Source organism: Rhipicephalus sanguineus, chromosome 5 (assembly GCF_013339695.2).
Source record: "Rhipicephalus sanguineus isolate Rsan-2018 chromosome 5, BIME_Rsan_1.4, whole genome shotgun sequence".
NCBI lineage: Eukaryota > Metazoa > Arthropoda > Arachnida > Ixodida > Ixodidae > Rhipicephalus > Rhipicephalus sanguineus.
The window spans coordinates 97,218,135-97,234,028 of record NC_051180.1 but is presented as its reverse complement, the minus strand read 5'-3'; the positions used below and the strand labels follow the sequence as shown (position 1 = coordinate 97,234,028).

Genomic DNA, 15,894 nt, shown 5'->3' with positions numbered 1-15,894 from the left:
CAAGTGTCAATTTCCCCCCGTTTGATAAACCTTCCACCACCTTGCGGGATTCATCATTTTCTCACTTCAAATCATTTTCTACTTTGATTTATGGACCCAGCGTATGAAGCGCGCCACGGAATCTTACACCGAACAAAGCGCCGTTAACTCGTTAGAGCATGCCGCGTTACTACGCATCTGTTCATTAAAGACTGGCAGAAACTTATCTAAGCATAATGGCCAAGATCACGCCGATGCAACAAAAGCTTGTGAGAAACAAGGCTATACAAGCATTGCCTACTTTAGCGCAAGCTGACCGCCTTTAATTCAACTACGTAGTGTAGTAAAGCAACGCAAGGTGAGCGGAGTCATGATTCAATGGCGAAGCTCCTAGATTTGCTGTCCTTCAGGCTCAACGTCATTACAATCAGGTAAGGAAAAGTGAAAGCACCTTAAATCCGCACTGAAAGACCTTTCACAGAGATGCGCACACAGCGCAGGATCATTTTCTTTCCTGGTACAGAGTTAGACGCAACATCGACGTGTCATTAATGATTTGATATTTTATTGCACCTTAAGTGCCTCTTTCGTTACGCGGTGCGCTGCACTAAAGGAAAGCAAACAGGGACAAGTTTTGACGTCAACACACAGCCGTGGCTCGCGCAGCGGCATTCTTTGCCTGTGTGTCTGCATTGCTCGAGCCTGTGGAGGTCGTTTGGAGAACGTATATGGCAGCGCCGTACATAGAATTCCTTAGCAATGCGAGGTGAAAAGCCTCAGAAGCCAATGCGGCGGAGGAGCATGCCTCGATGCGCATTAGGAGCTCATAAGTACGCCTGTCACGTAGCCGTCCTGTGTTTCGTCAAAACAGAGTGCGCAACGCGATGGAGACATGCTGCAAACGAGGAGGAGGAAAAAGAAGGTATTTGAATGGCAACGAACTCCCCCTCTATTGACCAATTCATCACTCTAGTCGTAATATCAGTTTATTTCACACTTCGTCGAAGATCCAGCGCAGAACAACCTCGCTAAGAGTTTTATGTATTTATTTTTTGACGTCATAGCGGTATTAAGATAAAAATCGACGACTGCCCTATGTACAACTGGAATGGCAAGGAACCCTCCTTCATTCACGAATCAATCACTCTAGTCGTAATATCAGTTTATCTGACACTTCGTCGAAGATACATCGCAGAACAACCTCTGTAACGTTTTATTACCTTTTTTTTACATCATAACGCTATTAAGATAAGAATATACGACTGAGCTATGCACAATCGTATGTGTTTACGATATGCATCTATAGCTGCATAACTTGTCAGCTGCAGCTGTATGAATTATTCATTCGGGAAAAAAATAGCAACGCGAGGACTACCAGGTAACCCCGAGCTATGCGTAAAAGGTCTAAATGAAATGTCACATTGTCGACACGCAAGACAACCATTGATTAAAAGCTCTCCTGATTTCTACAAACAATATCCGCAGCAACAACAACAAAAAGAACGTTCATCATTCATGCTTCGTAGAAAAAGTCCACGATCCAATGCGTAAATATACGTTCGGTGTTCATAATTAGGAGCGAGAAAGCTCGCAAGTTGATTCTGAAGTTCCACGCGATGACATGAAATCGTCCTACAAGCAATGGTCTTCTCTCGTGGCATGAATTGACCCATTCACATTGAGACCGGCCGATTGCGATGCCCCTAAAACGCCGGTCCGCGCATTCGTCCCGCAGATTCGAAGCCTTCTTGAAGAGGAATCGTGGCGTTCATGGAGAGGACGGTGTTTAGCCCACCCGGAAGCTTAAATAATCTGGAAGTGTGCGACATTTCATTAGTCGATAAAATGTGATAGCATGCCAAGCTTCCTGTGATTAGTCGGTATAGTAACTTCTCAATAAAAGTCGTCAGCTCAATAATTAATCCGGGGTGAGTCTGCGTCGGTTTTTATTTATGTACATCACTTGGGTCATATTGAGTTGTGCGAACAGCAGAATATGGTCCTGCAGGTTTATATATTTATTTGTTTTGATCCTTAAGATTTGTTTGCTTGCTTGCTTGCTTGCTTGCTTGCTTGCTTGCTTGCTTGCTTGCTTGCTTGTAAGCTTAAGTAAGCTTGAGACATCCGCAGTTGCACTACAGTTGTCACTGCTATCTCTAATCATACCGAAATACGTGTATTGAACAACTTTTCAAGTTAGCAATTTCGTCGCACGCATATACATCACTAAATATCAGCTTGATAATTAAATTAACAAGCATGACGTCTCGCCCATACAGGCAAATGCGAACAGTCAATAGACGGCGACTGCAAAAATCCCTTTGGGGTTTCTATAATTGCTATCTCTTTTATACGTCTTTAGCCTGATATCGCAAGTCTCTACCAGCTTATATAGTTAGCCACCTTAATCCTCCGAAACGCCTTATTCAGCACTCCCTTGACCCCCGGTTTTCCCGAGCTGTCATCACTTCCGCAACCTGTAAGCTGGCATTATTCCGATGCAGCAAATACGTTACTAACACCGACAATCGCTTATGTAGAGAAGATATATTATCGCAACTTACAGCGCAGTTTCGGGGCGTTCGCGAACTCGATGTCCTCGGTGATTTTTCGGCATCCATAATGTACGTAGGGAATCCCAACAGGGTCGTGTCTGTCCCCGGGACGAAGCCGCCGATGATTTCCTCGGCTATCGGTGAACCTCGCTCGTTCGCAATGGTCATGAAGCTCTCGTAATATATCGGCTCTTCGATCACGCTCGACTTGGTCGCTTCGCAGTCGACGGCCGGAGGCAGGCAGCTCGTATCTGTCCCAGCACACTGTTGTTGGTTGGGGCTTCCCACCCGCCCGTCGAACGTGGCGTCACCCTTGACAACCTTCGCTGCCTCTTGCTGCGGTTGCGAGGACTGGACTTCGGGCGCGTGCCGTACATTGCTGTCGTGACATTCCTCAACAGTGCCAACCGGATCGCCTTTCCTTTCAGGCGTGTTCTGGTCGCGCGGAGTCGCTACAGTTGGAGCTTCATCTTTGGTTTCCTTGGCAGCGTTCGACCTGTGCTCGGAACTGCGACCAGGTTTCTTGGAGTGTTTCGAACGTCTGGCCTTCTCGTGATGCTTCGATGGTTTGGCGCTTCCTTCGTTGGGCTGGGTGGTTTTCTTCTCACCGCTAGACGCATAGGACGTTCCAGGAACGTTGCTGGGCGCACCGTGGCTGTCATCCGTCGGCTGTGCATGCTCTTTGCCGCCTAGTTGGTCCGAGCCTACTTTCTCGCCATGATGTTGCCTCGCTGCGTCTATCGCGGAGGTTAAACGCGGGGAAGAGGACACCTCTTCGGTAGAAAGGCAACTGACTGGTTTGTCTTGGCTTATTCCACTCTCGGTCGGCCTCTGTGGGCAAGCGCTAGTCGGAGTTAGCCACCCTTCTGGCCCTTTTGAAGCGGCACGCTGCGGTTCAGCTCCTTCGGCCTGGTAGTAAGCTGGAGATGGCGACTCCAATCCCGGGATAAGCAGGCCGCTGGGCAGCGCCTGTTCGGCTGTGGGCGAGACGGCGCTATCGGCTCCTTGCTGAGCTTTTTTGTCGCGCTCTTTATGCTTCGCCCTTTTCTGCTTGCTCTTCTTTGGCTTGGGGGACTTCGCTCCTGCTGGCGGCGACTCCATGACTCCTGTTCTTCTTGTTCTTGTTCTTGTTCACCTGCAACTTTGGCTCACACCCACTGTGGGGGATTGGCCAAGACTTGAGTGGTTTTATAAATGTTATAATTCTTTAGAGGGGAGGTTACACAGTCCTTCTTCTTCTTCTTCTTCTTGGTGATCTCCGGGTGTGTTCTAATGCTAAACGTAGATCAAGAAGGGAGCCGACAGATGTATACACGGAGTGGTATAGGTTTCAAACAGGAGAAAGTGCCTCAGAACAGGCTGGCCGACGTTTTGATAGGTGGACCTATCTTTGTTAAAGGCGCCTTGTCATCCTTGGCATGTTAGTTTTAGAGAGTTAGTGTTGACGTCATGTCCAGCGGTGGCGCTGCAAGCGCCACCGCGGGACATGACGTCAACACTAACACTGTACACTGGACACTGTTACACTGGACACTGGACACTGTAACACTGTACACTGTAACACTGGACATGACGTCAACACTAACCCTTTAAAACTAACACGCCAAGGATGACAAGGCGCCTTTGACAAAGATACGTCCACCTATCGAAACGTCGGACAGCCTGTTCTCAGGCACTTTCTCCTGTTTGAAACCTAATGCTAAACGTAGGACGTTAAATAGATAGCTAAACGGACGGTGTTCATCTCAAGTGTGATTTCAGTTCTCACGAAGCCGGCAGAATATACAGCTTCGTGAAGGCAGCATCCATGTAAAAAACGATTCAGGCTAGATTGCTGTCCAAACAAGATGGCGGCTGAGCAGAAGGCTTAAGAACTCCTCGGGTAAGTTGCCTGCTTAGAGGAAAACGTCGCCGTGGTTTCTTATGTGCCTATTGCAGGCTTCTTTGGGTTTTTCACAGGTTAGAACACGAAATAAAGTTCACAACACAGCGATTTTATGGACTTCTCTTGCCAACGCCAGGTGGCGTCACCTAGCGCATACGTCTACACACGTCCTCGCACTACTCGGTCGAGACTGGCTCGAAGCTGTCTTTATGCCTGTCAACATAGACGGTCTACGATGTCGGCCAGAACTGCAACACTTCCTTGGTTGCTGACTTCCTTCCTCTCCTATTCCTCAAACCAAGACATTCCATCGACATTTCCTTCTATCACGTATTAAACGAAAATTCACACCAGAAATATGCGCTCTTGGTTACATTCTCGTGAAGCCTAATGCATTAATGCTTAAAACGTAAGACCAATGTCAATTGCAGAAGAACTCAATAAATAATAAGTGAAAATAAGCTGCACAAGGCACAAAGAACAGAGAAGACAAGCAATATTAGCAACTGGTCTTTGTCTGTTCTTTGTTGCTTTTTGCAGTTTAATCGCGCCTATTTATTTATTTACTTATTTATTTATTTGTAGCTTCTTTGCAGTTAACATATCTTTAACGTGCACCTAAAGCTAAGTACACGGGCCTCAAACATTTTCGCCTCCATCGAAAATGCAGCCGCCGCAGTCGGGATTCGATCCCGCGACCGTCGGGTCAGCAGTCGAGCGCCATAACCACTAGACCACCGTGGCGGGGCCGCAGTTAACATATCACACCAGTTATACCAATAATTACTCCTAAAGGCATATGTTGTTCATTGCGGCTGGTCGCAAGAAACGGGTAGGTGTAGATCAGGAAGGGGCTGTCGGAGAGGAAAAATGCTATATAAAAGAAATACTTAGACTTCGCACGATTTCAAAACTCGGAAGCAGTCTTCCTTCAGAAGCCGCATGCGCAAACAACAGGTTTGCCGAAGCTACAGCGGCGTTCAGTTTCGCAAACGCACGCGGATGCTGCGCTCCAAAGCACGGTGCTGATAGAAAAAAAATTAAAAAAGAAAGAAAGGAAACGAACAACTAATGTATATGGAGTCCTACTTTTCAAGGCACGAAACGACCCTCGTTTAAACACGAGACAATACTCCAAACAGGGTACTGATAGAGAAAAAAAACGAAAGAAAAGAAGCAAATAAGTACAGAGGCAGTTCACGCGCACGATGATGTGGCCCTACTCTACAAGTCATGAATTGAAGCCTTGTTTAAACATGAAGACGACTCCGGTAGTACGAAAACCTCCGTGTCGATATATTTGCCCCAGACAAAGAGCAATACCGACGAAGGCGCCAACGAGACCTTGGCCAATAAGATTCCCGCCAGACTGGTCTACGCCCGAAACTTACATAATTCTTTTGCAGTTTCTCGAAAAAAAAAAAGCGAAGTCGTCATTTCATTCGCATTCGCACACCCGCCATCGTTCTGCTATAAACTTCAAGCACGTAATATCATATGAACAGAAGTTCAGCGCAAGATGGAGGCTTGAAGAGATTAATATTCTTTAACACGGAGTGTCGCTGGTGCCGACGTTTAGACTCTTCGTCAAGAGTGGTCTCGTTTTCTGCGAAGAAGACACACGACTACTTGTCGAAACGTTGTCTCCATGCAGCGATGCCCCGTGTTCTAGAATATTCGTCTCTACAATATTACAAGGCATTTGACAGTCATCTCCCTTTACGCTGAACTCACGTAGACTTGTGTGCTTTTAATCGGGTTTTACAACACTACTTCGGCCGACGACATTGCGCGCAATAGCCGATGCCGGTATCCAGTGCCCGAGATAACCATATCGTGTGCGCGAGAATTACAAGTCGCCTCCGCTTTTCACCGATTGTGAATATTATTTTGATATGTATCTCAATTGGACGGGAGAGGCGAAAAATCGCAACCTGATATGTATGCTACGATAAGGTGCTATTGCGTACGTTTCAGTCTATAGCATTCCGACTGCCTCTTTCCGGTATTTATTTTTTCTTTATTCAAGCCTATTCAGTGACATTTCACTGTGTGCATGAACCTTAAACTGGCACAGCGCATCAAGGGAAGTGAAGAGACAGCCAAGCCTGCCAAAAGCGCTAATTTGCAGCTTGCCGCATGCGCTTGGCGCTTCGTGCACAATCTTAATTGGTGTTTGACGCCCGTGTGTTCCCTCCTTCTCTTTTAGTGGACCAGTGTGTGCAGTGGAGTTTGCCCAATCTCTGTGGCACATACGTTTTTCTCGCGGACGAAGAACATTTCCTACGGACACGCCTTAGTCCTATGTGGCGTTTCTTTTTTTTTTTTCTAAAAGAGCCAAGTGCACTTGAAGTGAAACTGAGAAAAACGCAGTTTTTTTTTTTTTTGCTGCTGACAGAGTGGTCGGCCCAGCTGTGACAATTTTTCGCCAGTGTGCTCCTGTCACCAAAAATACTTCAAAACGATATTGCGGCTAAAATCTACATAGCTCACTATCGTCGGTATTCATGAGTAAAACTTGGATTTGGCTCTTATATATTGAAACATTTTATTTGGGCTTGAATTGGCAACGCAGTAGTAGTCTATAGGCGATAGAGCAATATTTTACGACAAAATTTACGCCATCTTGCGCTTTCGTCGGTGCCGTCCTCTTTTTCATGGGCGTAATGGCGATGACTAGATTTGAAGAGCGAGTGGTGCTTCCTGGAAACAGGCGCACTGTCCTGGACTACCGGCAGATCTTTCTTGTTCCTGGCGTCTATTGAAGGCCTCCAAAAATTCTTGAGCTCTTCGTCTTCTTCTATTTAGCTTCATAGCTGGTTATAAGCCGCGCCGCTTAAGATAACTTCTTCTTCAGAGTGCCCAATCACTTCGTTTTCGTCGCCTTCCATTTCAAATATGCTGTCTTGGAGCGAAAGAAGGAGATGGTGCTGTAGGGGAAAACTAGAAAAGAAATACTCACAGACACGCAGGAGTAGGAAAGTCGGAATCTCTTTCCATTCAAGTTTTGCCCTATGATATCATGTCCTTCAGTAAGTGACAACTCGCCCAAGAAGAAGTAGTTTTGGAGCGAAAACACAATAACAAAGCAACTAGGTTACAAATGAAACAGATTGCTGGCGGCCACGTTGATTGTTTTGGTCACGATTGTTGACGCAATGCTGGTTTAATGGATCTGGCTCAGTTTGATTCAAACAGGTGCAGTATTTGGCTCATTTTCGATTTGAAACTGAATTTTTGAGTCCACGTTACAATCGGTAATTGCCCCCATTTTGATTACAAACGTTTTAAACGTGAAATACTCTTAGGTGTGCTTACCTTTCCCATGAAATTCAGCCCAGTTTCTACTTCTTGATTTGGCTCTTTTAGAAAAAAAAAACGCCACATATAGCTTCCCTGCAAGCAAATGTAAGGTCTCGATATTCGTTCCCTCATCTAACAATCCAATATTATTCCCAATGATAACGACTAGTAATAATAATAATAAGTCCAAGCTTATATAAGGATTCTTTTTTATAGGTGCCATGACACAAAGGTAACCCCCTACGCGTCACTGAACGAGCTGGCAAAATTGGAGCGCAGTAGACGCGGCATGACAGCTGTAATTTCAATTCCTGTTTAACGTCGTTATTTCACAGTACAGCAATGTGGTAAATGAGTACTGACGAGGTGAACTGACACCACCGAAAACTACACCTTCGCTTAACAGATGCCGACTTCAAATGTCATGTCATTGTACTATAGACTAAAATAGGGAGTGACCCCATCAAATGCTAACCAGCTCATGTATACATTGGCTAACCTTGTTCTCTCCTTCTTTTACATAACGACATTTGGTTGTTTTAGTGAAGACAACGAATTAGATAATCTTAATGTTGTAATAGTTCACGACATCAAGAACGTCACGAGAAATTTTATTTTGTTCACGTGCAAATCGGATCGCGTTGCATTTACAACACCTGACTTAAACACCGCTGTGTAGCTTTCTTCGATACATACACGTTGTACATTCGCATTAACTTACTACGACTTTCCAGAATAACAATAGCTCTCATGAGAAATATCGAGACACGTGATCGAATTTGTGGCCGTGGCGTTAACGAACAGGCAGAAAAGAGCAAGTGCGCATGACACGACATTTTTTTCTATATTGTAGCGTCTGTACCGCATTTACGTGTATCACATTGTGTCGCAGTGACTAACCGGATTCATAGCCTTGCCCGCGCCGCATTCAAACGCCTGCGCAAACTCCGGCATGTTGAGTAAGGGTACGTTGCAGCGAAGGCGAGGAGGCGAGTATCGTCCGGGGTTCTGCTTCTCCTCGCTGGCGCACCACTTGAAGCAGCTGCTCACGAAGAACAGCTGCTCATCGCTGAATTTAGAGAGTCCCGGGGGCACCGCTGAGCGCTCCTGGGCGCTCTCCCGGTACGCCTTGTAGGCCTTGATCATGCCGCCGCTATCGGCGAAGTTCTCAGAGAGCGCGTGCTCTCCGAAGTTGGCGCCTCCTGACCAAGGGATCTCGTTGTAGAGGCGGCGCAGGCACCTCAACTTGCCCGTGAACATCTCTTGGGAGGCAGGTGTCCACCAGTTGTGCCGGAGGCCGTCGCGACCATACAGCCCCAGGTCCGGGTCGAAGGCGTGCGTCATCTCGTGGCCCACGACGTGGCCCAGGCTGCCGTAGTTGTAGGACGCCGGGTAGCCCGCCACGTAAAACGGCGGGTACAGTATGGCGGCCGGGATGACCATCACGTGGTACACGGGCAAGTAGAACGCGTTGACGAGCGTCAGCGGCACGCTGACCTCGTCAGAGGACGACGGCATCGAGGACTCGTTGACCCGAAGGAACCTCTTGGCGTGGCGCAGCGCCGCCGAGCGAAACGCGAGCGCCATGTCCAGGTACGAACCGCTCAGTTTGGGTACGTAAGGGTAGAGGCGTCGCAGGGAGCCTTCTTCGGAGTCGTGCTCCAGGTTCCCCACGATAGCGCGCAGGGTGGCCAGCTTTTCGAGCGCGCCACTCTTGGTGTCGTCGTCCATCCAGGTCAGCGAGGCCATGCTCTTGTTGGCCACGGTACGAATGTTGTCCAATACGCTTCTCGCGTGCCGCGCTGAGTCCGAGGGAAGCCAGCGCCGGTTGAAGACGTGCGCGAAGGCGAATGGCATCGCCGTGTCGGCGTCCATGTAGCAGCGACCCATCATGTAGCCCAGCGTGTTCGCGTCGGCGCCGGGCCCGTCGGCGAACTGGGCGCGCGACAGCGGATACGAAGTGACGCTCGCGAGATGCCGCGTCACGTGCCAGGTGACGTAGGCGAGCAGATTCTTGGTGTCCTCCAGGTTGCCGACGAGTACCCCCAGGAGGCGCAGTAGCCGCTTGTTCATGACGAAAATCTCGTCATTAGGTCCTAGTTCCACAGGCAAATGCTTGTTCAGGACCTACATGCAAGAAAGGTGCGCTGGTCCATTTTGAGTTACACCTTTGTCAGTTTATGCGAGATGCCGCCAACAGCGGCATCTGTAATTATGCAGTTCAACGTAGACTGCTTGGGAAAAAATTATTCCAGAAAAGAAGAGCACGCAAGTCATAAATCGCTTTCTCAAATTATAATACGAGAGTTGTTATTGCTGTATTGCCCGATTCTTTGCATATCTCAGCCGCCACACAATCGTATGCTTATCCCTGTGGCACACACCATGCCACAGGACAGGCGTGTAGGAGTGGTCAGAAGTGCCCAGGCCGCGCTGGCATAGGATTTAATGGGATAGCGGCCTGCCAACTTTACACCCCCTCCCCACACCATCATGTACGTCTCTAAGTTCTAAATAAAGTTGCCGGCCCTTAGACAAGCGCGATTCTTGCTCGAGCGTCACTTACTAGCAGCCACTCAGAAGTGGACAGGTAAGGCCCCGTGATGTAATCCAGCTGCTCCATGACCACGTACACTAGGTCGGTGTCGGGTCGTGGATCCACCAGAGAGGGCACCATTGTCATGAGCACGTGGTTGTCCAGTTGGAGTACCTGCGCGTCAGTTTCGCGTGAGAGGCTGAGACGAAAGGGATGTATAGATTGCTGAATAAGTTAACGATAGGCAGCACACGCAACCAGAGCAGTCCTCAAGAGGCACGAAGTATCCTTCTCTGCCTTGGCCTTCATCCTCGCGCCTGGTAAAGGTCGGATACGCAGAAGTCTGGTTGTATCTAAAGCCAGATTCGTTTACGAAACAAGCCTAGGTGTATGGATTGCTCGTACCAAAAGTTGTGTTGCTATCGCCTTTGTTGCAGTTTATGGCAACTGTCGCTGCCATTTCGTAACTTGAAGAGAAAGCGAATTGCACCGAGCCTGCGTCACAGGAAGGCCTCATCAAGGTCAATAAAGAACGCTAAAACATGTTCAGTGTAAGGCAATGATGATGCAAAATAAGTTCGTGTCGTTTTGTTATTGTCATTGGCGAGGAGGAAAAGATATCTCTTCAGAAGAACGCGAGGTGTAACTGGCGTATTCTGCCGTCGGCAAAGGAGATGATGGTCAGGTGTCTGGTACTGCATGTTAACACTCGTTTTCCAGAATACTATCTCTCTGGTCATACCACTCTAGCCAGGCCACAAAAGAGTTCCATCGCAAAGCTTCACAAACATTTCTCGCCAATACATCCTCCAAAGTTCGGGTGAAGTTTAAAAACACCACAAAGCATTCAGGGCCAGCAGCAAACACGCGTAACCTATAACGGTTTCCTACTACCAGAGTGTGACTCTTTGCGGTATTGAGGGCAGTTAGCATTGCTTTTTAGTTGAAACTAGGAAGACGTCCATGTAGTTTTCCCGAAAACAGAGCTTCAATTGAAAAACCGGCCGCTCAAGCCAGTGGAGCCCTGGAATAGGGGCCCCACCCACCCGCTCCCTAAACACTTTTTTCTTTTCTTTTTTCCCTCAATAAACGTTTTGATATATATCTCTATATAATGTAAAGAAGACAGCGGCGCTCGGGCACGGGCGCGAGATCGGCTGGGGCGAAGAAAGACAACGACGAAGCTAGCAGAATAGAACAGCCGGCCCAGTGAACAGGCGTTGTGTCTATTTCCCTGTCTCGTTCCTCTACAATGGCGCAGTCGTCAAACACGGAGCCTTAAGGCAGAAACCGCCTGTGCTCGTCTGTCTTCGGCTTTGCGGAGCCGCCAGTCAAGGAACGCCGTCCACGCTTCCTAGGGCATGGAAACCGCAAGCCTGCCGCCGCAGGAAGCACAGTTCGGCGGGGACGGCGTCCAAGCCTCCTCGACACCCGCTTACCTGCCGGCGCTACAAGCACTGTTCGGGGAAGGCGTCCAGGCCTCCTCGGCGACTCGACGGTATTCTACCGGTGATGCCATTCATCGTGTTGACCACGCTTCCCTTATTGAGGACATCGCTATGCTGATTGCTGCGACGAAAACATATTCCGCGGCCGCAGCCAATGGTTCTCCAGGCGGCTCACCCGACTATGCTACGAGAAGCATCTGCGCAACCAGGCGCTTGTCCGAACAGCTTCACAGCTTGGCGCCTTCAAATTGTGGGTTCTCAACCGCCGCCGTGAGTACCGGGTGCCCCGTATTCTCCACGGCCATCGCCCCTGGCTCGTCGGGCTCCTCGCTCAACCTTCCCACGGACGTCATGCGGGCGACATCAGAGAATGGGCCCCCAGTTGCGCCTTTGCTGCAGGTGCACGTGCAGATGCCAGCTCCTGTCGTGCCTGACACGCCACCAGAACTGGGAGAGCCTATGTCAACCATAAACACGCTCACAGACTCATCGGAGCCGCTTCCACAGATTCGACAGCAGTCGTTCGCATTCGATCACCTTCCACCCAGCGAGAAGGGTCTCCCGGGCAAGCCTAAGGAAGGTGCCGACTTGCTAATTCCACTGCCCGTTGATGTACCATCAACTATTCGTAAGAAGGCTGCGATGGAGTCCACAGCCAGGTCACCCGGTGTGCCGCCCGGACACCGCCAGCAGTGCCGGACGATGATGAAGAAGAGGAAAATGAGCGATGAGCATCCTAATACTAACGTGGAGGTTGTATCTGCGGAAAAGGACTTCTCCGTTTTCCCAAAGCCACTGCCACTGAAACTTCGTTTTGCTGACGAAGGTTGTGACCGTCCTCCCGGAGTTGACAATGATGCGAATGTGACCGACGTCCTCAAAGAAGCGGAAAAGGGGGGTCGAGAAGCTACGCCACCCACTGTGCCTCCTCGGATGCTCTTCCGGCAACCTTCTTCGAGCATGCCGCGTCCGCCGCTTACTCTGCGACACAGCCTCAGTCGACTGCCGGATGTATGGCTGGCACCTGCCCACAAAAAGTCGCTTCGTGGCCGAGGCCAACTTCTGCGATGCAACCAGTCTCGCCCTCCACATACCCTTTCGGCAGATCCCCAAACCGAATCGCAGTGTGGCCGAGACCTGCGGCCACAACGAGGCAGCCAAAGTCGACCGCCGGAGTCTTCGGCAATTCTGCAAGACACGTCGTGGCGTGCAAAAGAGCGACCACCCAGGCGCAGCCAGTACCGCCCGCCAGAGACGTTTTCACTTCAGCGTCTAGGGCCTGTGGGCCTGCGACTACCAGCGCTGCACAGCCAATGTCGTCCACACGAAACCGTTTCTGCAGCTCGCCATGTAATTTCGCAGCGTGGCCGAGTGTAAGGAAGACAGCGGCGCTCGGGCACGAGCGAGATCGGCTGGGGCGAAGAAAGACAACGACGAAGCTAGCAGAATAGAACAGCCGGCCTAGTAAACAAGCGTTGTGTCTATTTCCCTGTCTCGTTCCTCTACAATAAATAGATATAGTGTAAATAATTCCTCTGAGTCTTCTTGCTACTTTCAAATGGCTGCTAACATTGCTTTTCGCGACATCTCTCCCCTTCCTTAGATTTTCTGCATGTTGACACAAACACCGTTACAAACTCGTTTTTTTTTTTTGTTGCTGTTGTTGCCGTGTTTCGAATATACGTTGAGCGAATAAGAGTACTGTATACTGCACTATGGAATAGCTGTATGCCGCTGTAACACATACCACATTGTGTGTTATGTATATACTATCCTTTGCGGTAGTATCCTAGTCTCTCTCTCTCTCTCTCTCTCTCTCTCTGTTTCTTTCCTCTACCTTATAAAGCTTCTTGCTGTTATCCGTTCATGATGTTACAGTCATGACCTCTTTCACGAGTTTTTAATATAGGCAATCAATTACTACTGCAGCATAACTCACTCGCATATATAGAAAATGAAGTATTTTTCGTTATCCGATAAAACGGGCCTGCATCCGCACTTGCCTCTTCTACGACGTGCTTCGATGCGCTCGTGCCGTTCAGTATGAGCGAAACGCGCTCGAAGTACGCAAGAAGGACGCCTCTCTCCTGGAGCGCGTTGCGTGCCATGAACCACTCGAGCATGTACGGGTTGCCAGAGAAGTGCAGAGTGCGGAACCCCGGACGCTTGAAGTAGCGGTCCACGCTCATCTGGAAGAACACCGGGACGCCCCAGTCCAGGGACAACGACACCATGACGTCGAGAGTCTCCAGCTTGGACCTGTACGCCACCACGCGCGGGTTTCCATAAGTGCACGAATAGTAAGTAAGCCCTGCAGCGTGTTGCGCTCTGTAACACTTCAACGCGAAAACCTACTTCACACTTGGTAATTCATTAAGTTATAGAACTGGAGACCAGAGTTCTTGCAAGACATAACGTACCGCAGTCTCAAAGACACGCATTAAATTACCTCGGCGTTCTAAGTCGACTGCATTATTCCTTCCTTTCGTCACTTCACTTCGTGTTGCCCATCCTCCGAGATCGGCCTACCTTTCAACAAGCAACCATGTCAACTGATGACGTCACAAATTTTCAAAATCTCTGACGTCATGATGAAGTCACACGATGACGCGTCAGCATGAATTTATTACTGATGCAGGTAACGCGGGTTTTTGTACCACTTCATCCACCTGCCACGGGCGAATGCCCATGCCTGCTCATGGGGCCACTAGGCAACCGACTTAAGGCTTTCGCCTTTTAAAAGACGCTTCCTGCGTGCGATGAGTTTTCAGCGTTTCGTTTGGTAATTGTGTTACGTTGGTTCCAAAGCTCCCACGCCTAATCTGGTGCACTATGTTATCCTCGATGCAGCTGCGCACGAGACAGAGTAGACGATGCCGTAGTGAACATGCGGCGTAAAGACACGTGCATTTGCACAACCACACTCTTGGTTGTAACACGCATGTAGCTCGTGTTTAGAGCGCAAGCGGAATTGCGAAACGAAATGCATTGCAGGTCTGCATCGGCGTGACACACTATATACGCTGCCGAAAACGCGCACCTCTTCGTCGTTGCCTGTTAACAGCGAAAAACAAACAGTTATATTTAGCTCCCCCAAGAAGTTCAATTCAAACATCTCTCGAAGGGAAAAGAAACAAAAAAAAAATCCCCGCAGAATCTGCTTTGGGAATTGTCTATAAAAAGTGATGCGTAAGCGCACAGTTTTACCGTGCGAAACTGCGTTCCTCGGAAGTTTGTTTTCGGGTGGCATCGGCACGGTGTGCTTTTTCTTTATTTTTTTAATAGCGTTCGTCAAAACGAAAGGCATGTCCCACGATATTGAAACGCGTGTTTGTCGTTAATTTTCGCGAAGTCGAAAATTTCCGCCAACCCTTTGTGTATGTTCCTGCGCGTGTTTGTAAGTGTGCCTGTATACACATGCAATATTTAAAAATAACGGGGAGGGGGGCGAACCTCTCCCCCTTTCTACGCCACCTATGTATGTGTATGCAATATATTTCAGGTGGTCACCTCGGCGGCGGCGACGGCCAGCTGAGGTTGAAGCGGCCAAGAAAGGCGTGCAGCTCGTCGATCCTGTGCTGCTCGTTGAAGGCCACCTGGCCGCAACGTTGGAAGAGGCGCGCCACCTGGTGCGAAGGTTGCGCACCCTCGCCTTCATCCAGCACGAGGCTAATGATCGCCGCGGTGGCGACACGCTGCTGCAGATTCTGAATCGAAAGAAAAAGAAGCGTTCAGAAAGCTGGCATTAACTTCGAGTAACAGAGCGGATTCCAAGAGAAGGTAAGCGTGCGATGGGGAGGCAGAAAGCTGGGTGTGCAGATGAGATTGAGACGTTTTCGGGGATAGCGTGGCCGCAGAAAGCACAGGACCAGGTTAATTGGAGAAACATTGGAGAAGTGTTTGCCTTGCATTGGGCGTAGTCTGGCAGATGATGATGAATAACTACGTTACTTGAGAGATGTCTATGTGGTGCTGCAACTTCCGTGGCACGCTCAGTCAAGCTTCACTGGTTTAAGACATTGCAGTAAATAATAAAATTTGAGATTTTACGTAACAAAAAACCAGGATGCAATTATGACGCACGCCGTTGTGGGGGGCGCGGGATGACTGGATAAGTTCATTCCGAGTGCCTGTAGTTGTTCAACGTGCATCTGATAGCACAGGGACGGTTTTTTATTTCTTTTTTTA

The 15,894-nt window shown here is 49.0% G+C and overlaps 1 protein-coding gene across 1 annotated transcript; it reads right to left on the bottom strand.

Annotated features, from left to right (window-relative positions):
- Positions 1-8,471: 8,471 nt before the first annotated feature.
- Positions 8,472-10,428, bottom strand: LOC119394872 (endothelin-converting enzyme 1). The gene is made up of 2 exons (XM_037662173.2): positions 10,289-10,428; positions 8,472-9,849 (listed from the first exon to the last, which is right to left on the bottom strand). Exons 1-2 carry the CDS (start codon positions 10,403-10,405, stop codon positions 8,599-8,601), a joined length of 1,368 nt encoding a protein of 455 aa, XP_037518101.2. The 5' UTR covers positions 10,406-10,428; the 3' UTR covers positions 8,472-8,598.
- Positions 10,429-15,894: the final 5,466 nt, after the last annotated feature.

What these genes read in the sequence shown, in the direction of transcription:
- LOC119394872 (XM_037662173.2), bottom strand. Translation starts at nt 10,405, where the DNA reads ATGACAATGGTGCCCTCTCTGGTGGATCCACGACCCGACACCGACCTA. An exon ending in CCACTTCTGAGTGGCTGCTA is followed by an intron (nt 9,850 to 10,288) that starts GTAAGTGACGCT and finishes TCTTGCATGTAG; the next exon opens with GTCCTGAACAAGCATTTGCC.